Genomic DNA, 24,027 nt, shown 5'->3' on the forward strand with positions numbered 1-24,027 from the left:
TGTCAAATAAATTAATATTTATATTTCAAATATGTTAATTAATTTGATAATTTAGAAGAAATAAAAACCAACCACATGTTTATAATATAAAAAAGGTTTATTAATGATGATCAAATGCAACCTTCAAAATATAAAATCCCATCAAAAGTAAACACACACACTGGGTGCTCCAGGAAATAATTCTCATCTTGACAGATTATTTACTCAATGAATAACGTTCAACCTTTTATTTAACCTTCATATATATATAATTTTGTTTATATTTCAATTTTTTTAATTTTGTTGATTTATATAATTTAAAAAAATATATACTATTTTTAATTTTTTTTTATATTGTTAAATTATTTAATATTTGTTTATTTATTTATTATTAATTTATTTGACCTTAATACAACCTCTCTTATTTTTGATATTAATATTTTCATGAATATGTAACTTTTGTGAAACTAAAAATTATGGCAAACGTCAACAGAAAAATTATGCAATACTTTTGGCAGTGAAATACCTTGAGGATTATACATTGAACTTCCTTATTGCACATTTTCAATGAAAGTCACAATATTTTTTTGTATTACACTCAATATATATTTTAATTTTAATTTATACTAATAATTTCATGTCTGGAAACTTGATAATAAATAGAGAAAAATTATTTTACATTCTAATTAATTGGCAAAATTAATAAGTGGCTGATGAGATCATTTGTAAAAAAGATTAATTATTTTTATAAATTTATTAAACATCATATACTAAAACCTGTATTTAAAAAAAAAAAAATCATATTTGAAGTTACTCATAAAAAATGAATTTTAAATGAATAAACAAAATTAAAAATTACATAATTTCCGGTATAGAATTTGGGACTTGGAATCCTTGAGTTATTTCGAATAAAAAAAAAAAATTATGCAATAAAATTGATCCTTAACCTGAAAAGACTATGTGCATCTTTACGAAAAAAATTTAAAAATATGAAGGTATGAAAAAAAACTAAAATATCATCATAGCAAAAATGAGAAAACATTGAAATAAAAATGTTTAGCAATATTTCAAGGCTACCGTATAATTTACGACCCCGTTATATACTAAAGCTTTGGGGCAAAAGCAATAAGGACATTAAGTAAATTTCGTAACGCTTTGATTTTTGGTTTTGTATGTCGAAAACCATCTTGGTCATTCAATGATTTACGACAAAATTCTTTTTAGTCACTCAAACTATCCACAGTAAAACAGTTGTCCTCGAAATAATAAAAAAAAAAAAAAAGACAAAACAATAAAAAGAAATCCAAAAGATCTTGTTGAAAATTTTGTCCTAAAAAAAAACTTGGGGTAAACATTTTTTTTTTTTTTTTCTATTCTCTAGTAGAAATTTGTAACTTGAAAATTTGACCTTCATGGTAGCATCATTTTTTTAAAATTATTTCCGGTATTGTTGTTTGAAAAAAAAAAAAAATTATCTGAAGAATTAGAATGTTTCTAAAAAAAAAACTAAGTTAAGAAAAGAATGAAACATTTTTTTTTTATATCTTTTCTATGTAAAAATAAACCTTGTTTGACAAAAAAAAAAAAATGTTTTATTAAGTCATTCGTTTGAAATGTGTTGAGTTAATTTGGCATGTGATTTTTCAAGATTGAATGAAAAATAAATTTATATATAAACTTGTCAGGAAATAAAATATATATCTTATCTTGAATCACGTAATTCTTGTAATAATATCTAACGACTTTGGAACGAGGTGCAATTTACGAATGACAAGGTCGTCAATGTCAAGGTAAGTGTGTTCACGTAAATCGACCATCTGACTTGTATGTTTGTCTAGTTGAATAGACATATATTATATTGTTTACTTGGAAATATATATACAAAGATCCAAGTCAATTTATAAATTTAATTTATAATTTTTTTTCAAGTTAATTACTCGTTAATATTTGATACAGTGTATATCAATGATATGAAAATTACTTTGAGGTATACAGAATTTATTTTTAAAAAATGAAAAATAATATTTTGTTATTATATAATAATGATAAATTCATTCTACTATTTTTTCTTGAAATAATTTAAACAAATTTATGTTTTTTTTCTTTAATTTAAATTATTATTGTATATAGAAAATGTTATTTACAATTTTCATATATTCATTATTTATATTATAAATTTGTGATGAAATAATACTGAAATTTTGTAGCATCATCTGTTCACAATTTTCATGACGTCAGTTTGCAAGATGAAGTTCAAGGTTGGTGTGCTTGAATGCAACATCCCACGCATTCGCGGAAAATAGAAAAAATAAAAAAAAAAATCAAAGCAAATACTTGCTCTTTCTCACTAAATTCTAGTATAAGTTTGAGCTTGGAAAATCTTACCATTGACGACATCATTGTAATAAAAAAAAAAAATAAATAAAAAACATTTTAATATACAATAATAAAATAAGAAGATTAAATTTATAAAAGAAATATACGATAAAATTTTAATCTCGTTGTTGTTGTTTTTTTTTTTTTTTTCATTAATTTGTGCAATATTTTTTTAATAATTTAAAAATACGATATGAAAAATTTTCAATGTCAAAAAAAAGTCAAAAATTTCTGATGAAATGGTGCAAAATATTTTCATCATTACTGTAATTAATTAATTAATTAATTTTTTATTATTATCAATTATCAATAATAACGAATGACGAGACAAAAAAAAAAGATATTTTTAATTTTATAAAATATACAATAATTTGTTTAAATGAATAAAAAACAAACGTGATATATATTTTTTTTTTCAAATGTCATTTCCGGATGTTTGAAAATATATACTTGTCCAAAATAAAAATGATTAATAATGTCAGTAAAAAGGTCAAATAGCTATTTTGATTAATCAATGTGATTTGTTCACTCCATTATGGATACATCATCAATTCTTTGAAATATATTATTTATTATTTCATTGATTGTTTCAATGAATAAAAAAAAATTATGACAGATGGTCTACCAAAGCTTTAAACTATAAAAAAAAAAAAAAAAGCTGTATTTATATTCATGACGTTTATAATCTCAATAGACACCCATTATTGTTTTTATTTTTTTATTTTTAATTTTATTATTTATACTACTTTATTACTTTATTATTATAGACATTACAAAGAATTACAAATAATCATATAGTGAATGATTCATTTGGCTGACATTCAACAGCAAAAAAAAATAAAAAATATAATTCCGTTGATTCATATGTTTATATAGTAATTCATTTTGATGTTATCAATATATATTTCAAAGAATTTAACAACATTAAAATCATTCTAAAAATTAAAAAAAAATATTTAATTAAATGCATGTTTTTAATTTGTTAAAATGTATAGTCAAAACTGCATCATGTTTTAATTAAATAAAATTTCATTGCTCAAGGTTTTGTTTATTATAAAAAACTATCAATTAAAAAAAAAAACAAAAAAAAAACTTTTTTGTTCAAATGAATTTTCGCAATGATATAAATATTTTTTTATACGCAGTATTTCTTTTTAATTGATACGTCAAATTAATGTGAATTTCTAATGAAAATAATTTTAATACACATGAGGTTATATGTATTAATATTAAATAAATTTATTTATATAAAAGTTTATATTTCATTTTGAAACAACCTCTTCAACTGTATACTATAAAATATTGGAGCTTTTTACAATGGCCTTGAACTTGTTCGGTTTCTCTCCTCTACAGCACTGTTGCAAGTGCATTGAATCAGCAAACAATGATAAAGCCATACAAAAATTTAAAAAACTAAGCGAGAAAAATAATATTGTAAACCAGCTTTTTTACAACCCTTTCTTTTATTAAATTTCTCCTCAAATTTCTCCGTCACTCTTATCATTGTATCATATTTTTTCCTCTATTTATTCATCACATCAATAAATAAAGTTTTTAAATTTACACGTAAATTGAATTTATAAAAATCTATGAAAAGAAAATAAATAAAATGTCAACCTATACACACACAACAAATTCTATATCTAGTTGGCTCTTTAACGTCCAACTTTGTCGTCACTGACCTAGGCAAAAATTATTTTTATTTTTAACAATAACACACATTGATTTATTGATGGTTTTTTTTTTTTTTCTTTTAATATTAATCATCATTTAAATTATGACAATAATTGACAAAAAAATAAAAAAATAAATAGAACATTAGATTAGAAAAATATCTTGAGAACAAAAAAATAGAAATAAAAAAAAAAAACAATCCGGAAGAAAGAAAAAAAAATTTACTTGAATATTCTCAAGGTGAAAATGAACGTCATAGATTTTCTCTCTATAGTTATAACTTGGTTGACTATTTTTTAAAAAATATTATCTTTTTAAATACGCACACAATGTTGCAAGGTCATTCTCATTCATTTACTCAAGTACAAACTGAAGTGCACTCTTATTTTCAAGTATGTCTTTTCGACAGTTATATACTCACTTTGTATAAAATCAAAATAAATATTATGCTTTTGTCGTTAAAATTTAAAACAATAAAAAATTATAAATAAATAAATAAAATTTTAGCCTTGTGCTAATTATTAAATAGTTTAATGACAAGTAACATCATCAAAAATAAAAAAAATAAAAATAATATAAAACGACAATTGTTATGTATATTATCGGAAAATTTTCCGAGTTTTCCACATGGCTTGTAGAGAATTTCTCTCAAATACTTTTATACGCGGAGAGTATAAACAGTTGGAGGTATAAAAATTTTCCGGTTATCTACCCTTGGGAATTAATCATCACCCTCCATTTTCAATTCCCAAATGGCTTCAACAACCCTTATGATCTTCCGGGATATCCCTCTATTTATAAATGAATAATTTTCCTATTTTTTTTTCTCACTATTATATCACCAAAAATTCCCTCGGGGTATACTTTGTTCTTCAATTTATGTGACCCTTGTACCAGAATAAATAAATTCCCATATCAACTTGACCATTTAAAATATATATTTTTTTTTGAATTTATATTTACTATAAAAACAATATAATAATACTTTTTTATTTATAATTATATTAATTTAATTAAAAACAAACAATAATAAAAATAATATTCAATTTAATTAATATTTCTTTGATCATATATAAAATATAATTTTAATTAATACATATGTATTGTGATTGAAATGAAAAAAAAAGAAATTAATTTAAATGAAAATAATAAAATTGTTTTTGATAAATTAAAAGTACCTGCGCAATAGTTTAAAGTAGGGGGGGAATGTACGGGAAGTTGCCCGTGACCGGGAAAGACCTTGGCCATGGCTCGGTCCAACTTTGAGACGCAAGCGCCAACAACGCGCGCATATTTTATTATTCGATGCAATTATAAATTAATAAAAATCACACAAATAAAATTTTCAGTAATTTGTATAAATTTTTTATATTTTATAAATAAATTTAATACGAAAATAATAATAATTAATTAATTAAGAATTGAGAGTTGAGAAAATGGATTTAAAAAAATTCAAAAAAGCTCTTTACTTATGATGAAGGGTATACAAAAATTAATTAAATAAATAAATAGATAAATATGATAATTAATTAGTTAACTAATTAAATTTGTTTATAAATCAATAAATAAAATAAAGGAAAGAGACGATATTAGTGTGCACTCGTATTATTATTCAATATTGCTGTATAAAAATTTGCACTTGGCCTGGTCGAAGGTCGACTGTAATGCACTTGAGGGTAAATTTGAAACCACTAATTTTCAATATTATTCTGATTTAATTATAAACTGACAAATTTCATCTAACATGATTAATTTTAATTATTAGTAACAAGTATATTTTCTAATAAAAATTTAAACTGTAAAATTGTTTATTTTAAATTTTTAAAATATATTTAAACATGCGTATTTTATTTCTTAATTACACATTGAACAAAAAAAATGGATAATATTTTTTGTTTTTAATTTAAAATTAAATAAAAAAAAGTTTTTTTTTTTTTTTTTTTTGGTTTATCAAAAGATAAGCTATATTTATTTATTCATTTGTCTGTGGATTAAAAAATGTGATAAAATAAATAAATAAATAATATCTGGTCACATATCGGAAGTACATGTAGACAGATATTGTTGTTCAGATTTTATATCTACAATGAAAAATCAAGGTTATTAATGACGTTGTTCAATAACTGCTAAACTGTTATTGAACAAAAAGAAAAAAACATAAGAATAATTATAAATAAATTAAAAATCTATATTAGTAATAAAAAAAAAAGGGGGAATAATTTATTAAAGGTTCTTTGGGGGTCACTGATAATAAATTATTTACAAAAAAATAATATCGTTTATAATTATTGTAAATACCTCGAAACCAAAACATCAACAATATTTTATTTTTATTTTTTTTTTTGTTTTATTATTTTCTATCGTTTTTCATAGCTCTTTTTTTTTTTTTTGCTATAAAAATTCAACTAAACAAGTCATTTAATTAATTTTTATTTATTTAATAATGTTAATATATTTTTTTTCAATTAATTTTCAACCTTGACTTTATAATATTATTTTTTTATTTCGTTCTCATTGTCAATGATGAGTAGTTTTGAGTGACACAACGTGCGTAAGTACTCAAGTAAATATAAAAAAATACGATGTAATGTGTTAGGAAGATAACATGATAATGCACTATAAATTTTAATTTAAAAAAAATATTAATATACCACAAAATAATAAAATAAAAAATAAACATCAAGTTTTATTATACTAAAATACTAAAATAATTATATCAAATAAGAAAAACTATTTAAAGCAGCGTAATAAAAATTCTTTAAATAAAAAAAAAGTATGTATAAATTTATTAATAATAAAAAAAAATTTATATTATTTTTTTATTAAATTAATCTTGATGAATCATTGTGATATACTCAATGTCACGATCAAGTTCATCATCATGTGTCATTGTATGTTAATTCAAGTGGAAAAATTAACAATAATATTCATAAACAAAATAATAATATTAAAATAATATCAAATAAATATAAATGAATAAAATAAATAAATAATTTACTTTATTTAATTGATAAAATATCAATAAATTTAGAAAATTAATTTAAATGTTTTGTTTTCATAAAAGTAGGTAAATGTATTTAATTTTTAATTATTAAATTATTTTATCACGGTATTAAAAAAAATAATAATATGAAAAATGTTGAGTTTTTCCGTCATCAGTGTGATGATAAAATGGATTGAGGGTGACCTTGGCCTTGACATCGACCGCAACGTCCTGATGCTACGCAGTTGCAGATATTGTCTGACGATGAGGAGACCGAAGGGGTGTAAAATTATCAGGCATTGCCGACAATAATCAAGAAAAGATAGGTAGATACCCAAGGGAAAATTTAAAAAAATATATTTATAAAAATACAAAGTACATCAACAACCAAATGAAAAATATCCAAGTGATAATTAATCGATTAATTTAAAAACCTAAATGATAATAAACAACATAATCTGTCTGCAAAAAAAAAACAATGATTTTCTCATGATGAAAAATGATCAATTCATTTAATGTTAAATAAATAATAATAAAAAATATTTATAAAAAAAATATCTTATTATTATTTCTGACGTACTGTAAATATTCTTTGAGTTATTTTAAACAATATCGATTGTAGTTGAATAAAATTAGATATCTTGTAAATTATTAATTCAACGAAAAAAAAAAAAAAAATCAACCAACCAACCAACCAACAATCATGCAACATGGAGAAATAATTATTTATGAATGACGAAAAAAAATTGTGCGATCTACTAGTAAAATTAATTTGTTTAAATAAATATATAAAACTTGTTGAAATAATTGAAATTTAAATAATTGATAATATAAAATTTATGATTAGTAGTATAAAAATAAATAACAATTGATCATTTGTATGAACTATTGTCAGTGGTTATTGATAAAGCCTTGTTGATGATGAGTTCAAGGTATTATTGACTGAGGCCACTGTCAAGTTTCAATAACTAGTGTATGTATGCATGTGATATAGAATATATACATAAATACCGAGACATTTATACAAGTAATAAACGAATAAGAGGGATTTGTTGAAAATAATATCAAGGTTAAATTTAATCAAGGCCACATGCCAATAGGTGTATCGGCCCCTACGTAATATAAAACATATAAAACCAATTGACATCAGAAAATATGATTAACTTAATAAATTTAATAATTTATTATTATTATTGTTTTAAATTTAATTTATATGAATAAATACTTTTAAAGATGAGCAAACTCTTTGTTGCTTTTTTTTATTTATTCATTTCATTGAACAAAGTTTAAATGAAACAAAGTAAATTTTTCTTGGATAAACATATAATGTTGTTTGTTGTATCTTCTTTGAAATTTCGAACCTTGAAATATGTACTTGGACAAAATGAGTCAAAGTGCAAGGTAATAATCATGTCATAAACTGAATAATCATATTATTATTGAGTTTTTAAATTTATTAAGTTAAAAAAATTTTTTTTTAAATGTAATATACCTATATATTTTTTTGATAATATGTAGGTTTAAAAAATTGGCAGTTAAACCCGGATGCTAAATTAACATTGCCAAATCATAAAAAAATACACGAGCTTAATTTGTTTCAATTAAATATATATAATAATCAAGTTCAAGGTAAAAAAATAGAAAGTAAATAAATATTAATATTAGAACAAAACAAGATAAATTTGGTAATTTTAATTTTCAAAATTTTATTTACTGGTTAAACAATAAAAAAACTTAATTAATATTATTTTACATTTATAAATTTATAAAACGTAGTTTTATGAAAATGAAATTTGATGGAATTAAAAAAAAAAAAATAATTAAGTTTGTTAATTAATTATTTTTTAAAATTTTATTTAGCTTTTTTACCTTTTGGCATTGGTCTACCTTTACCAGGTTTTCCACCTTTACCACCTTTTGTTTTTTTACCACGACCCTTTGTCTTTTCTTTAGCTTTTGCAGCACGTAAATCTTTTTTCATTCTTGGATCAACAACTTTGTAGCGTCCCTGTACACCAGCTGGTCTTGCAACTCTTTTTTGTGCTCCACTTTTATTAGCAACAACATATGTTAATTCTTTTTTAGGTTCTTTTGTTGCTTTACTATAAACAGCTCTAACTTGTTTAGCTTTTTCACGATCACTAATATCAACATTATCCATCAATGATTCAACTTTTTTCTTTGCTTTTTCAAGTTTTTTCATAGCACGACGTTTTTGTCTACCTTTAGCTTCTAGTACTTTTTTAATTGGACGTGCATTTAAATCTTCAACTCTTTTTTTATATTCTTCTTCAGCTTCTTTTGATACTGGTGCTTCTTTTCTAAAATGTTTTTCTTCATCTTGAATAAACCAAGATGGTAAACCAGCATCATCATTAAATGCATATCTATTCCATGCAGCATCTGTTATATCACGACGTGATTTTTGACTTTGAACAAGTAGTGAACCAAGTGCTAAATCTTGTTCATTTAATTTTCTTTTTTTTTTACTTTGTTTTATTGTATCTTCTTTTGATACAATTTCAAAACCATCTTTATCTTTTGATGATGTATTTTTTTTATTTTTTTTCTTTGATGTTTCCAAGTCATCCATGTCAAAATCTGAATCAGATTCATAATCACTGTCATCATCATTGAATTGACGTTTGTTCTTTTTAGTAGTTTTAGTTTGTTTAGGTTCAGCATTTTCTACTTCATTTGGTTTATCATTATCACCAATTATTAATCCACCTTTTTGTTTAAATATATGAGCCATTTTTTCAAGCTCATAATCAGCATCAATATCCATTTCTATGTCTTTTAATGAATCTTTTTCATACCATAATTCAGCTTTATGAATTTTTTTAGTTTTTTTATCTCTAACATCAAGATCAGTTATAAGAGGATTTTCAGATTCATCATCAAATGTTACTTTTCTTTTTTTAGATGATTTTTTATCATTTTTATTTTCTTCATCATCATCACTAAAACCTAAACCAGATTTATCACTATCAGATTCTTCTTCAGATTCAGAATTATCAGATGGATCATCTTGTGATTTATAATAACGTCCTGAACTATCTAAATATGTACCATCTTCTTTTTCATATTTTGTTTTATTTGGTAATGGTTTTCTTTCATCATCTGAATCATCATCACTGTGAGCAACAATATCAGGATTTTGATCAGTAACACTTGAAAGTTGTTCATATGTTTTAATTTGTTTCATTGAAAAAATATCTTCTTCTTCAAGTTTTGGTCCTTCATCACCTTTATGTACCATTTTTAAATTTATTCTTTCATTTAATTTTTGACGTTCTTTTATAACTTTTTTCTTTTTACGTTTTTCTTCTTTAGCTGATGCTGCTTTTAATTCAGCAATTTCAGCTTCAATTTTAGCATTTTCTTTATCTTCTTTTTCTTCTTCAGTTAATCCTTTATTTTCATCTTCAATATTATCATCATTTTCATCTTCAGCAACATCACTTTTACCATGAAATTCCGTATGCAATGCTTTGTGCCATTTTTCAAGTAATCTTAAATCTTTACCACCCAATACTTTAATATCTCTACAACATTCAATTATTTCTTTTGTTGTTTTTTCATGATTTTTAATTTTATCATCATCAAATATCACTTCTGATGTTGTTGATAATGTTTTAATTGGCTCTTCACATGCAATAAATTCAGATACTTTTAATATTGGATGAAGTGTATAATCATTTTCTGGATAACCTTCAGCCTTGGCTTTTTTATTTTTTTCAGGATGATGTATATTTAATTTTCTAGCTGGTTCAATTTCTAATTCAGAAAATACATATTTTGGATCAAAGAATTTTGGATCAAGTTTATCAGGAGCAATGTAATATTGACAAATGACAAATATTTCAGCTGATTCATTACGTGAAGCTGATGGTTTTGTTGAATGAACCTAAATAACAATAATATTAATTATAAAACAAAATCATGATAAATGATATATTTATAAAAAACAACAACAACAACATACCTTTTTAAAAAGTTGTTTGAGTACCCACTGAAAAGCTTGGTAATCTTTGGATCTAAATACTTTAGTTACAAACCATCCACCAGGACGTAAAAATTGTGTTGCAAGTTTAAAAGCAGCCAATGACAATACAGTTTGTTGATAAGCATCATGAATCCAATTTTTACCAACATTTGGTGCACCATCATTTAACACAACATCTGCTTTCCATGTTTGTAATTCTTTTGTTATTGCAATTCTACATTTATCTGTTGTAATATCTTCAACTAAACTAATACATCCAGGAATTGGTTTTATTGGAAATAAATCAACACCAATAACAATTGATGATACAGGCATATTTTGTCTTGCAACCTGCATCCATCCACCAGGTGCTGCACACAAATCCACACATACTCGTGATTTTTGAAGAAATTCAAATCTACGATTTAATTGAATTAATTTAAAAGCTGAACGTGCTCTGTAACCTAAATTATAAAAAAAAAAAAAAAATTAAACAATTATAAGCAATTAATCAACCACGAGGTTATACCTAATAAATTTTTTATAATATTTTTAAGTTACTTACCAGATTCTTTAGCCAATTGATAAAATTTATCTTTCCTCTGTTTTCCAGTTTTCGTTTTTTTCGGCATTTTGTTGTTGTTTTATTACTTTTTTTATTAATTAAACACAAAAACTTATTGAAACAAATGTAATGTTAGTTAATTTGTCAACGACACATAACCAACATTATTTTTTGGAGTCTTAAAATTTTACACATGTGCTATTAAGCAGCATGAAAATTAAAATGGCGTATTTTCATGTGTGCGCAAACGTAAAATAAAAAATTTCCCTAAATTTCGACACGATTTCTAACTTATCGATAAATATTTACACTAATCGTGTAAATTACATGATACATGACTAATTAATTATTTGTTTATATTTATTGTTTATATTTATTTATTAATTATTGTATAAATTGTTTGTTAATTTAAATTATACTTTTATAGTAATTTTTTAGTCAAATTTCTCTCTCAACTAGGCATGCGCGAGTAAATTGTATGTGCGTGTGTGTGTTGTGTGTCGACGTTAACATACGTTTTATATTTTTACAACAAACAAAAAAATAAATATAAACAATTACAAAAACAAGGTAAATAAATGTTATTTAATTTGTCAAAGTGATAAGTAAATTAATGCTAATTTTAAAAACAATATTGTAATTTTATCTTTGTTATTTTTTTAGATTAAAGCCAGTAATCAATGCAGAAAATTTGTTGACAATCATGGATCGTCAAAATAAAGATTCCAACTCAAAATATTCTAAAAAAAGAGTCATTAATGATGAAGATGATGACACAAATAATTCAGATTTAGATGATAGTTATGTTCCATATATACCAGTTAAAATACGTAAACAAGAAAAATTAATGAAACTTGGAAGAATAAGTCAATTGAAATTTAATAATCCATCAACAGTCAACAAGAGTGGTAGTGAAAATGAAAAAGATAGTGATGATATTAATGATAATGATGATGAACAAATATGGGGTAGAAAATCAAATATATCATTATTAGATCAACATACTGAATTAAAAAAATTACATGAAGCTAAAAAAGAAAGTGCATTTGAACGTCAATTAAAAGAAGAAGAAAAAATATTAGAAAGTGTTACAGAAAATAAAGCATTAATGGGTGTTGCTGAATTAGCTAAAGGTATACAATATACTGAACCAATAAAAACAAGTTGGCGTGTACCAAAAATAGTATTATCAAAAGGTAAAGATTATATTGATAAATTACATCATAAATTAGGTATATTAATTGAAGGTGATGATGTACCACCACCAATAAAAACATTTAAATTAATGAGATTTCATCGTGGTATATTACGTGGTTTAGAAAAAAAAGGTATTAAAAAACCAACACCAATACAAATACAAGGTATACCAACAGTATTATCAGGACGTGATATGATTGGTATTGCATTTACTGGTAGTGGTAAAACACTTGTATTTATATTACCACTTATAATGTTTTGTCTTGAACAAGAATTAGCAATGCCATTTATACAAAATGAAGGACCATATGGTTTAATTATTTGTCCATCACGTGAATTAGCTAAACAAATATATGATATTATTTTACATTATACAAATTCATTAAGAAAAGATAATTGTCCAGAAATACGTTGTTGTCTTGCTATTGGTGGTATACCAAAATCAGAATCACGTGATGTTATTAGACGTGGTGTACATATTATGGTTGCAACACCTGGTAGATTAATTGATATGTTAAATACTAAAATTGTTAATTTAAGTGTTTGTCGTTATTTATGTATGGATGAAGCTGATCGTATGATTGACATGGGTTTTACTGATGATGTTAGAACAATATTATCATTTTTTGAAGGACAAAGACAAACATTATTATTTTCAGCTACAATGCCAGCTAAAATACAAAATTTTGCACAAACAGCATTAGTTAGACCAGTTACAATTAATGTTGGACGTGCTGGTGCAGCATCAATGAATATTATACAAGAAGTTGAATATGTACAACAAGAAGCTAAAATTGTTTATTTATTAGATTGTTTAAAAAAAACACCACCACCAGTATTAATATTTTCAGAAAAAAAAAAAGATGTTGATGCAATACATGAATATTTATTATTAAAAGGTGTTGAAGCTGTTGCAATACATGGAAGTAAAGATCAAGAAGAAAGAACAAATGCTGTTGGTGCATTTCGTGCTGGTAAAAAAGATGTACTTGTTGCAACAGATGTTGCATCAAAAGGTTTAGATTTTGCTGAAGTACAACATGTTATTAATTATGATATGCCAGAAGATATTGAAAATTATGTTCATAGAATTGGTAGAACTGGTAGATCAGGTAAAACTGGTGTTGCAACAACATTTATTAATAAATCAAATGATGAATCAATTTTACTTGATCTTAAACATTTGCTTATTGAATCAAAACAAGTTGTACCACCATTTTTATTGGAATTATATCCAGAAGAAAAATACTTGAATTCTAAGGGTTGTAGTTATTGTGGTGGTCTTGGTCATAGAATTACAAATTGTCCAAAATTAGAAACTGATAAAAATAAGGAAGCTTCAAGTATAAGTCGACGTGATTATCTTGCTAATAATGCTGATGATTATTAAGCTTTTTTTATAATTATTACTTAAATTATAAAATTTTATCTTTATAAATAAATTTCATATTTTGAAAATTATAACCAACTGTTGATTATTTAATTTTATTATCATAATATTTATCTACCTAACATTGAAACGATATATCATTATTTAATGTTTATTTTTAATGATTAATTATCATTGATTAAACAAAACCGATCACGAATTTATTACAACGATGAAAACGATCAACCATCTGCTGGGAAAATCAACGAAAAATTTTCAAAAATAAAATCTTACCTTTTGCAGCCTCAACCAAGTCATGTAGATGATGTTTTCACGACCTCTTTGACATGATTAAATTTACAACAACTGAAACAAAAGAACAAGACAATAATTAATATAATGATAAATAAAAAATGTCTTTGTTTTAATGTTAACATTAATATTATTTATTTTTTTACTCAGACAATTATAGCCATTGCAATTCTCGGAGTAAAAAAAAAAAAAAAAAATTAATTTATTTACTCGGCATTTGTGACAATCAATAAAATTTCAATGACTGAATTAATTTGTTTCTTCATCATTAAATTTTATTTATTAATTAGCTATTATTTATTCAATTATCAATAAAACAAAAAATTAGAGTAAAAAATAATTATTTTACGAACCATTATTCGACTGTTTTTCCCTCTCAAAATGGTCGTCAATTGTTGAATTTTTTCTGTCGTCAGGCCATTTTTAATTTTCACTTTTTTACGCTAAAATAATGATCAATCACCGACAAATTTATACTCAATCTATTTAGAAAAATTATCTCGACTCGATTAATACAAATTTAACAATTGACTCGTTTTGAATACAGGTAAAATCAGGTAAAATGCCGCGACGCGAACCGACAAAACTTTTGCTTCTCACAATCAAAGATGGCGAATGAGTTACTTGGTGGTGATAATGTTCACGGTCTTTTTTTTTGCCGCTGGTAAGTCAGCCATCTTGTTTACTAACACTATGATAAATTAATTATAAAATTATTATTATTATTATTGACTTAATTTTATAATAACAATAATAATTATTTTTTCAAGACCAGAATTTATTTTTATTTAGGTATTTATTTATTTATTATTATTATACTTCAATTTTTTGTTTATGATATCTGTTGGTACGAATAACAAAATCACGTGACACCAATTTATTTATAAAAATAATTTTAAGCCCACGATTATTGTTCATGTTTATACATATTAAAATTAAAATTGTATTGCATCAGCATTCAGCACCAATTAATACATATTTCATCTTGAGTTACAACAACATCATTCAGTCGTTGTATTTTTTTTTTTCAGTGAAGGACAAAACGTTCCTGAAATTATTAAAATTAGAAGCAACACCTTGACTTATATTTCATTTTTCAACATTCCAAAGAGTTAAGTTGTTAATAGTGTATATTAATTTATCAAAAAAAAATCCAACATCATTCCATAAATTAATAGTTGAATTAAAAATATCTTCACTATGACTACAAAAACACCTGAATTATCAGTTCCAAATGCAATTAAATTTTTAATTGGTGGAACATCTGGGTAAGTTGAAGTTTTATTAATTTTTTTATTATTTATATTTTTAATATTAAAACTTAATAGTAATACAGATTTTTATTAATAACAATTTATTGTTTTTTTTGATTATGCAGAATGATGGCAACATGTTTTGTTCAACCTTTGGACTTAATTAAAAATCGTATGCAATTAAGTGGTACCAAAACATCAACAATGTCAATTGTCTCATCAATTGCTAAAAATGAAGGAATTTTAGCAATGTACTCTGGACTTTCAGCTGGACTTATGAGACAAGCAACATATACAACAACACGATTAGGAATTTATACTTGGCTTTTTGAGATTGCATCGTTAGTTAAATAATATAAATTAAATATTAAATAATAAACAATAATTAAATAATAATAATTTATATTACTTAATAACTATATAGAAAAGATGGACAACCAAATTTTTTTACAAAAGCTGCTTTGGGAATGGCAGCTGGATCAGTTGGAGCATTTGTTGGTACTCCAGCTGAAGTTGCATTGATTAGAATGACTGCTGATGGACGTCTTCCAATTTGTAATTATAATTATTTGACAATTAAATTAATCAATTAAGTATTGTTTGTATGTATTAAAAATAAAATTAATTATTTCAGCTGAACGAAGAATGTATAAAAATGTATTTGATGCATTATTTCGTATAATCAAAGAAGAAGGAGTATTAACATTGTGGCGAGGTGCTATACCAACAATGGGCAGAGCTATGGTTGTTAATGCTGCTCAATTAGCTTCATATTCACAAGCAAAACAAGCTCTAATTGATACTGGTATATTATCATAATTTATTACAATATATTTACATCATTTTTTATTATTAAATAATATTTTTTATTATTAATTTTTCAACAGGATATTTTCAGGAAAATATTATGCTTCATTTTGTTAGCTCAATGATTTCTGGATTAGTAACAACAGCTGCTTCAATGCCAGTTGATATTGCAAAAACTAGGTAATTTTAAATTAAATAATCATTTGTTCGTTGTATAGATAATTATTGTTTTTGTTTTTTTAAGAATTCAAAATATGAAAATGATTGATGGAAAACCAGAATACAAAGGTGCTATTGATGTTTTGGGAAAAGTTATTAAAAATGAAGGAATATTTTCACTTTGGAAAGGTTTCTTTCCTTATTATGCAAGATTAGGACCACACACTGTTCTTACTTTTATTTTCCTTGAACAAATGACATCATCATACAAGCAATATTACTCATAATTATTGTCTTTATCAAGATAAAGTCCAAAAAAAGAGAAATATGTTACTTTTATGATTTAGTATTTGTCAAGAAAAAGAGAAAAAAGATATACTTGATTTGATAAAATATAATTGTTTATAGTGCATTTTCAAAGGAACAAAAAAAAAAAAAATATATTTATGTTAATCTTGTTAAAAAATAACTAATGTTATTTTGGATAAGTATATATATATTTTTTTTTAACATTAATTATCTGAAACGACACATTCTTCCAACATTCGAATAAATAAATATTTCGAGGTCGTCAGGTACGACTTTAGCTATATTATTTTTGTTAATAATTATTGTATTGTTAACAATAAATTCGGTAGCATCTATTTAAAAATAATGTTAAATATTAAAACTAAGACAATAATATCGAGAATTAAAGTTATTAAAAACTCTAAAGAGTTATTTTGTTGTAATTAAATATCTTGATTATTTTTTATTAATAATAAATTATCAAAAATAATTTTATTGATATCATTTGGCTGATTTTATTAGAAGTGAACGTCATCTCCAAGTGAACGTCATCTACTTGGCAAGAAATTTATAATTGTCAGTAAGTTGCATTGTTGCCATTTAATCTCTTTTTAATTTTATTATTAATTTATTTTTTTTAAGAATAGCTATTATTATTAATAATTTATTTATTTATTATTATGAATTATTATTATTATAAATTATTAAATATGTCGATATAAGTAAAATTCTACTTATCGACAAATAATAGAGGGCGTCTCAAATCCAAAATGGCCGCGCCTATGTGAGAGAGAAAACCTGTGTCGTGACTTTTTACGCTTATTTTTGCTAAAATAATTGTTAAATAATTATAAATTGTTAATAAATCGGTTAATTAAATTATTCTGAACAAAATGTGCTATAATTTATTGGGTAATTTTGTGAATTTTGTCCAAAATTAATCGATATGTCAATAGCGTTGGAGCTGACAAAAGCAAATCTTAATTTCGTAAATAATGGACCAATGGTATGTAAACATAAACTTTTTTTATTGTTTTTAATTATTCAACACATAAACAAACATAATTACGTTATTTTTTTTAATAATTAAGCTCAAATAAAAAAAATTATTTGAGGTTATGTTGACATTCTTTACAAAGACAATGAATTTATCAATTTTTTCATAAATAATTATTATAAATATTTGTTGTATATAGCATTGTTGTAGCATCCTCATTGTATAACAATCGTTTTTTTATTATTAACAATCAAAAAAATGTGAAATATTTCAATATTAATTTTCTTTTATTAGAGGCCTTTGTCAGTTTTCATTGTCAGTGTATAGAATCCATTTATTCACTTTAAGACTCAATTTTTTACTGTTAATTTGTTTATTTATTATTTATTTACCTGTTTTGTGTTTATTTACTATTTATTTATTTGTTTATTTATTATTTATTTATTTATTTACCATAATTTTAATAATATCACTTACATCACTCTTTTTTTGTTGTCAATAATTACTCCAGTTTGAAAAAAAATTATAACATAATGTTTATTCAATATTTTTATTGTTTACAGATAACAAAAAGTGTGGCTAAAACGTCTAGTGGGTTGATGTAATTAATCAAACATAAATATTGAAACTGGTACCAAAAAAAAAATGACTAAATTAAATTGTCATTGGAGCAAAAATCATTTTGGAGTACAGTGAGTTATTTTATATTATTTTTTAACAATAAAAGTAGTCTTCAATTTACCCAATAATAATTTTATAATTTATTGTTACAGTTACATCAAATTCATCCATGGCAAAAACATTAATTTTGCTAATTTATGTGAAATGAAATATACAAAAGCTTCAATCATGAAGGAAAGAAAGCTACTGCACTATTTAACACACTTGGGACAACTGAGACTGTTTTTATGCTTAAATATAACATGAAAAATACCAAGTGAATGATGTTAATGTTAAAAGTGTCACAAGACACATTGACTTTAGTTTTTGTTATCAAGTGCTTCGAAAGTTAAATTAATTGTTTATAAACTATTTGATTATTTAACAATCATGATATGGTTGTTAAACTGGTACACTTGAACCACTGCAACAAAATGCATCAAAACCATTCACATGATATTATGCTTCAACAATGACTGATATTCAAAAATGAATCTTTAATTATTATGAATTTCAATTCTTCAACTGGATTTATAAATCATTGGGTTTAAATGGATCTCAACACTTGAAGACCATGACATGGTGCTGAGATGATTGATAGTTTATGCTTTTTCTAATGTACCACTTATTGTTGCTATTGGTAAACATTTTGTACCACTTGATGTTGAGCTAAATCTATTTTCAACGAAAATTATTTGGTAAACTGGTTGTTGCTCCAAATCAGCTCATGTTGGTGTCTCGAGTAGCAGGAACCACCTGCCTCTACCCAAAAAAATGTAAAAAACTATCAACAGTCAACTCGAGATCTTCTTTTCAAATTGATAAATAGTTTTCAAATAATAATAATAAACTATTTTGAAAAAATATATAATAAAGTGAACTATCAAGCAAATAAGAATAAATTATTAAAAACAATTTAATATAAAAATTAGTTGATATAAAAAAGAAAACTAAACTAAGTCATAAACTATACATAAATTCTTCTGTGGTGTAAAAGTGGTGATAGTGATAGTGACAAGTGTTTTTGAAAAAGTAGAGAAAAGTGTAATTATTGTTTAGTGTATGTGTCTGTGATCATTGAACCTGTTGTGCTGATCAGATAGAATCATCATGAACCACTACATGGCATTGCTGATCAAAAAGAATCATCATAAATTACTACATGGCATTAGAGCATTTTTAAGACCATCGTGGGAAAATGAACATCTACTAAAAAGGTAGGATTTTATTTAATTAGTAATTGTATTGATATATTTGCATTTATGATCTTGTTTGAATCTCCATGATACTTCGTCATACATTCGTTAGGTCATTATTATTTTAAGTATATAAACTGCCCTTGACTTTCGCTCTTTTAGGCTACATGTTATATACAAATTTATTCAATTACATATTATTTTTATACGAGAAAATATTTTTAGTAATTACAAGCTCTTATATACATGCAAATTTTGCTATTTTTTAAACTTCTTAATTTGAAATGCACTAGTTAATATTATTTTAATAATATCAATTGCATCAAAAATTCTTAATATTAACAAAAACAAAAATAATAATACATAATCTAATTACCCATATGAAAAAAAAGTATACTAAATAATTATTTATAAAAATACTTTTCTTTTTTGTATCTTGATAGAAATTTTAAATAATTTGTTTTAATAATATCTAATGAACTGGCTGATGACAATTACTTGAGCAAATGGTTTATTCTGTTTTTTTTTTTTTTTACTATTAAAATTTGCTGCTTAAAGTGCAATACAATATTTTATTCTTTTTAAATAGCTTATACGGTGTTATTTGAAGATTCAGTGCAAGTGTTTTATTCATTTATATTATTTTTTGGGTAAGTAAATATTTTATTTTATTTATGGAAGCTCATAATATTAAGGTAAGTTGAATTTTCCCTCCGAATTTAATTATCGACTAATGGCGTTTTATAAAATTACTCTTATGATAACTAAGCTAAATGAATCATCAAAAATATACAACATAACCTAAAAAATTTATTCTTGGCTTGAGATAATTTATAATAATTAATTTGTTTGTTTTAAATAATATGAGATAACATGTCCCAGGGTTTTGTTCATTCAATTAAAGTTCCAAGACTTTACAAAACTGCAGCAACAATTGTCAAAAAAGTAGCTGAAGACGGAGCAAGTCTTAAACAATTAATATACGAAAAAAATCATCCGGTAAGTTTTGATCTAAAAAAAAAAAAGAAAAAAAAAATAAAACAAGCACGTGTTCATTGAATAAATTTAAACAATAATAATATTAATATACATGTTACAATAAATTAATAATATATTTTAAATGAAAATCATTTTGATGTTGAATAATAATAATTAAAATATGATAAACAGAATTTAAAAGGTATTTATGCTTTGGCAACAACAACCCTTCAACATGGAACAGATTTAAATGAATTAATTCGTGAAACAAAATTATTAATAAATGAACCACGCCTTGATCCATGGCTTGCTCGTGTTCTTATAACTGAATTAATATGGGGTAAACGAACAATAAAAGGCGATGCAAAGCCACTTCATACAATATTAAATTATGAAACAAAAATTCGTCAAGTATTTGAAACAATTGATCAACATGAAAAACCTCAATCAACAATTAAATCAACAGGTAATTAATTATTACATTTTATTAAAAAAAATTTTGTATTATTTTTACAGAATGCATAAAGTATCTTCAACTTTGATGTGATAAAACTGAAGAATAAATATTATTGGATAATTTGATGGTTTTAATCAAACAAAATAGTCGTATTCATTCGAGAAACAGAACAAGAGTCAACAGATTAATATCATATGTTATTCCTCGTCAAAATATAAAACAAATAAACATTCATCAAAAGCTTAATAATAATAATATCATAATGAGTCAAGTTAAAGTTCTTGGTACACTATTTTTGTTTAGTACAGCAATGTGTACATTGCCAATATTAGCATTTTTTTTAGTTGATCATTTATTAAAAAAAGATTATAAATTTGATTATTTTACAAGTACTTGTATATCTGTTTTTACATCAGTTGTTATTGTTAATTTAATTATTGCTGGTTATGCTTATCTAGGTTTTCTTGAACCTGTAGATAATGAAAAAAATAATACTGATGATTCTGATAAATCAGCTCTATCAACTGATCATACCAAGACCGAATAGATATTATTCATAAAATGTATAAAATTCATACTCAATTATTTTGTAAACATTATTAATAATATTCTTCAAATCTTTTTTTTTTTTTTCAATTTAATTTGTATAACATATTTTTTATGTTTATAAAATAATACGTACTTCATCATAAACTTGTAGTTTATGAATAAATTTAATCTGTAAAAATTATGTTTACTGTTTTTTTTTTTTCATTTTTAAGTCCTGATATCCATATTTTTTTCTTGTTTCTTTTTTTATTTAGAACGAAAGCCTCGTTATGTACGTATCAACACTTTAATAAAAAAACTTGATGAAGCTATTGAAGATTTCCAAGATGAGGGGTACATATTTATACCACGTAGCTGTACTTATCATGAATATCTTGATGTTTTATCGACACTTGATGGATGGAAATTTACTCAAGATTATCATATTCCAGAGTTACTTGTATTTGCATCTGGTACAACATTTTATGATCATCTTGGATACAAAAATGGAGCTATTATTTTACAAGATAAGGTAATATATTTGAAGATTTACATTAATCAATTATTCAATAAGATTTATGTTGTTATTTTTGATTTTTAATTTAATAATAATTTTAGGCAAGTTGTCTACCAGCATATTTGCTTAATCCTGAATCAGGCTCAAATGTTTTGGATATGTGTGCAGCACCTGGAATGAAAACTACTCATTTAGCTGCTATTATTGATAACAAGGGGTAAATATTATTTTTTATTTTGTCATATAATTAAAAAAGAATGTAAAAATAATAATGCTTATATATTTTTAGAAAAGTATTTTCTGTTGAACGATGTCAACGACGTTATGAGATTTTGTGTAATCAAGTATCAACAACTCATGCAAATTGTGTTGAAACAATGAATGTTGATGCAATGACTTTAAATGAAAATAAATGTCCAGATGTTGAATATATTTTGGTTGATCCCAGTTGTTCTGGATCAGGTATAATTTTAATTTTTAAATGTCATTTAAATTATTTAATATGATTATTTATTAAATATATATATATTTGTTTATTTTAGGAATGCAAAGATTTACTTTTGAAGGTGAACAATCAAAGTGTGCACCTGGAAGATTAAGAAGTCTTCAATCATTTCAAGTACATCTTTTACGTCATGCACTTACAAAATTTTCAAAAGTTAAAAGAGTTGTTTATAGTACTTGTTCAATTTATCCAGAAGAAAATGAAATGGTTGTTGATGAAGTATTAACAAATGTTGGTGATGCTTATAAGCTTGTTCCTGTTATGACATTATTAAATGATGGCTGGATTAATTTAAGTTCAAATGAATTTAAATGCAAGGACAATTGTTTGTATGCTAAACCTGAAGTTGATTATTGTAATGGATTTTTTGTCGCTGTTTTTGAACGTAATTTTGATGTACCATTGCCAGAAGGTAGAAATAAAAACAAGGGTTTGAAAAGAAATGCTCAAGATGATTGTGACGAGGTTGACATCAAAGAAGAACAAAGTAATGATGTACAAATTGATGATAATGGTAAAAATTTAACTGTCAAAGTTGAAGAATCAGATGAACCAGTTAAAAAAAAGCGTAAAAAAAATAAAAACAAATGTAATGAAGTGATAACTCAAGAAGTTGCTGATGAAAAACTCAAGGAAGAAGACAACGCTGATGTTACATCAAAGAAAAAAATTAAAAAAGAAAAAAAAATTGATAAATCTTCTGGTGATAATGTTGATGAACAGGAAATTGATATTAACAGTAACGAAATGGATATTGTATCTAAGAAAAAACATAAGAAAAAAAAGAAAGATAAAATTAATGAAGAAGAATTAATTATCAATAATGAGAATGAAATAATTTCAATGGAAATTGAAGAATCAAATGTTTCTTCAAAGAAAAAAAAGCATAAAAAAAATAAAAAAGATTCTAATGAAGGAACAATTATTGAAGAAGGTGTTGATGAAGATTCTACATCGAAGAAAAAACATAAGAAAAAAAAGAAAGCTAAATCTGATATTGAATAATAATTTTTTGTTTTACAAAATAATCATTTTTATAAATAAAAATTTTCAGTTAAAAAATTTACGTATGTGGCTTTTTATTTTTTTTAGACTAGATATATCAAAATTTAAATTGCATTACAACTAGACACTCATATAGTTTGAATGAATTAATAAAAATAAAATATATAACATTTAAAATTTCATTAACTGTCATAATTCGTTGGATTTAATTTAAAAAATCATGCAATCCAATTG

The 24,027-nt window shown here is 24.0% G+C and overlaps 5 protein-coding genes across 8 annotated transcripts in view; 4 read left to right on the forward strand and 1 right to left on the reverse strand.

The window, feature by feature from the left end:
• The window catches only part of LOC122852522 (pre-rRNA 2'-O-ribose RNA methyltransferase FTSJ3), a 67,428-nt gene extending 55,653 nt beyond the window's left edge, over positions 1-11,775 (reverse strand). For both annotated transcript variants that reach the window (XM_044152385.1, XM_044152386.1), the window contains exons 1-3: positions 11,566-11,775; positions 11,001-11,464; positions 8,882-10,922 (exon numbers count right to left, since the gene is read on the reverse strand). In XM_044152385.1, the coding sequence (XP_044008320.1) occupies positions 8,882-10,922; positions 11,001-11,464; positions 11,566-11,632 (2,572 nt within the window). In that variant the 5' untranslated portion in view covers positions 11,633-11,775. The remainder of the gene's footprint in view (positions 1-8,881; positions 10,923-11,000; positions 11,465-11,565) is intronic.
• A 278-nt stretch (positions 11,776-12,053) lies between these two features.
• On the forward strand, positions 12,054-14,152 carry LOC122852523 (ATP-dependent RNA helicase abstrakt). The gene is made up of 2 exons (XM_044152388.1): positions 12,054-12,135; positions 12,229-14,152. The coding sequence occupies exon 2, from the start codon at positions 12,269-12,271 to the stop codon at positions 14,150-14,152; it is 1,884 nt and encodes a 627-aa protein (XP_044008323.1). The 5' UTR covers positions 12,054-12,135; positions 12,229-12,268.
• A 1,032-nt stretch (positions 14,153-15,184) lies between these two features.
• On the forward strand, positions 15,185-17,449 carry LOC122852525 (mitochondrial 2-oxoglutarate/malate carrier protein-like). 2 transcript variants are annotated; one of them, XM_044152392.1, is made up of 7 exons: positions 15,185-15,235; positions 15,475-15,711; positions 15,822-16,037; positions 16,121-16,251; positions 16,331-16,501; positions 16,584-16,683; positions 16,748-17,440. In XM_044152392.1, exons 2-7 carry the CDS (start codon positions 15,644-15,646, stop codon positions 16,947-16,949), a joined length of 888 nt encoding a protein of 295 aa, XP_044008327.1. In that variant the 5' UTR covers positions 15,185-15,235; positions 15,475-15,643; the 3' UTR covers positions 16,950-17,440. The 2 variants fall into 2 exon arrangements, with proteins under 2 accessions (XP_044008327.1, XP_044008328.1); XM_044152393.1 differs by having other exon boundaries at positions 15,224-15,290; positions 16,748-17,449.
• Positions 17,450-17,709: 260 nt separating this feature from the next.
• LOC122852524 (echinoderm microtubule-associated protein-like CG42247) overlaps positions 17,710-24,027 on the forward strand; it is a 29,286-nt gene continuing 22,968 nt past the window's right edge. For both annotated transcript variants that reach the window (XM_044152389.1, XM_044152390.1), the window contains exons 1-3: positions 17,710-17,956; positions 18,511-18,639; positions 18,721-19,824. The gene's annotated coding sequence lies outside the window, so the exon portion shown is untranslated. The remainder of the gene's footprint in view (positions 17,957-18,510; positions 18,640-18,720; positions 19,825-24,027) is intronic.
• LOC122851006 (28S rRNA (cytosine-C(5))-methyltransferase) lies at positions 20,710-23,793 on the forward strand. The gene is made up of 7 exons (XM_044150052.1): positions 20,710-20,802; positions 20,974-20,983; positions 21,298-21,522; positions 22,042-22,298; positions 22,385-22,500; positions 22,573-22,745; positions 22,826-23,793. The coding sequence occupies exons 3-7, from the start codon at positions 21,363-21,365 to the stop codon at positions 23,791-23,793; spliced, it is 1,674 nt and encodes a 557-aa protein (XP_044005987.1). The 5' UTR covers positions 20,710-20,802; positions 20,974-20,983; positions 21,298-21,362.

The sequence above is a fragment of the Aphidius gifuensis genome, linkage group LG3, assembly GCF_014905175.1.
Source record: "Aphidius gifuensis isolate YNYX2018 linkage group LG3, ASM1490517v1, whole genome shotgun sequence".
NCBI lineage: Eukaryota > Metazoa > Arthropoda > Insecta > Hymenoptera > Braconidae > Aphidius > Aphidius gifuensis.

Excerpts from the sequence above, each read along its gene's own strand:
- LOC122852525 (XM_044152392.1), top strand. The coding sequence starts at position 15,644 with ATGACTACAAAAACACCTGAATTATCAGTTCCAAATGCAATTAAATTT. Across the intron at positions 16,038-16,120 it reads TGGCTTTTTGAGATTGCATC|AAAAGATGGACAACCAAATT; the intron begins GTTAGTTAAATA and ends ATAACTATATAG. Across the intron at positions 16,502-16,583 it reads ACAAGCTCTAATTGATACTG|GATATTTTCAGGAAAATATT; the intron begins GTATATTATCAT and ends ATTTTTCAACAG.
- LOC122852523 (XM_044152388.1), top strand. The coding sequence starts at position 12,269 with ATGGATCGTCAAAATAAAGATTCCAACTCAAAATATTCTAAAAAAAGA.
- LOC122851006 (XM_044150052.1), top strand. The coding sequence starts at position 21,363 with ATGGTTTTAATCAAACAAAATAGTCGTATTCATTCGAGAAACAGAACA. Across the intron at positions 21,523-22,041 it reads GAGTCAAGTTAAAGTTCTTG|AACGAAAGCCTCGTTATGTA; the intron begins GTACACTATTTT and ends TTTTTTATTTAG. Across the intron at positions 22,746-22,825 it reads TCCCAGTTGTTCTGGATCAG|GAATGCAAAGATTTACTTTT; the intron begins GTATAATTTTAA and ends TGTTTATTTTAG.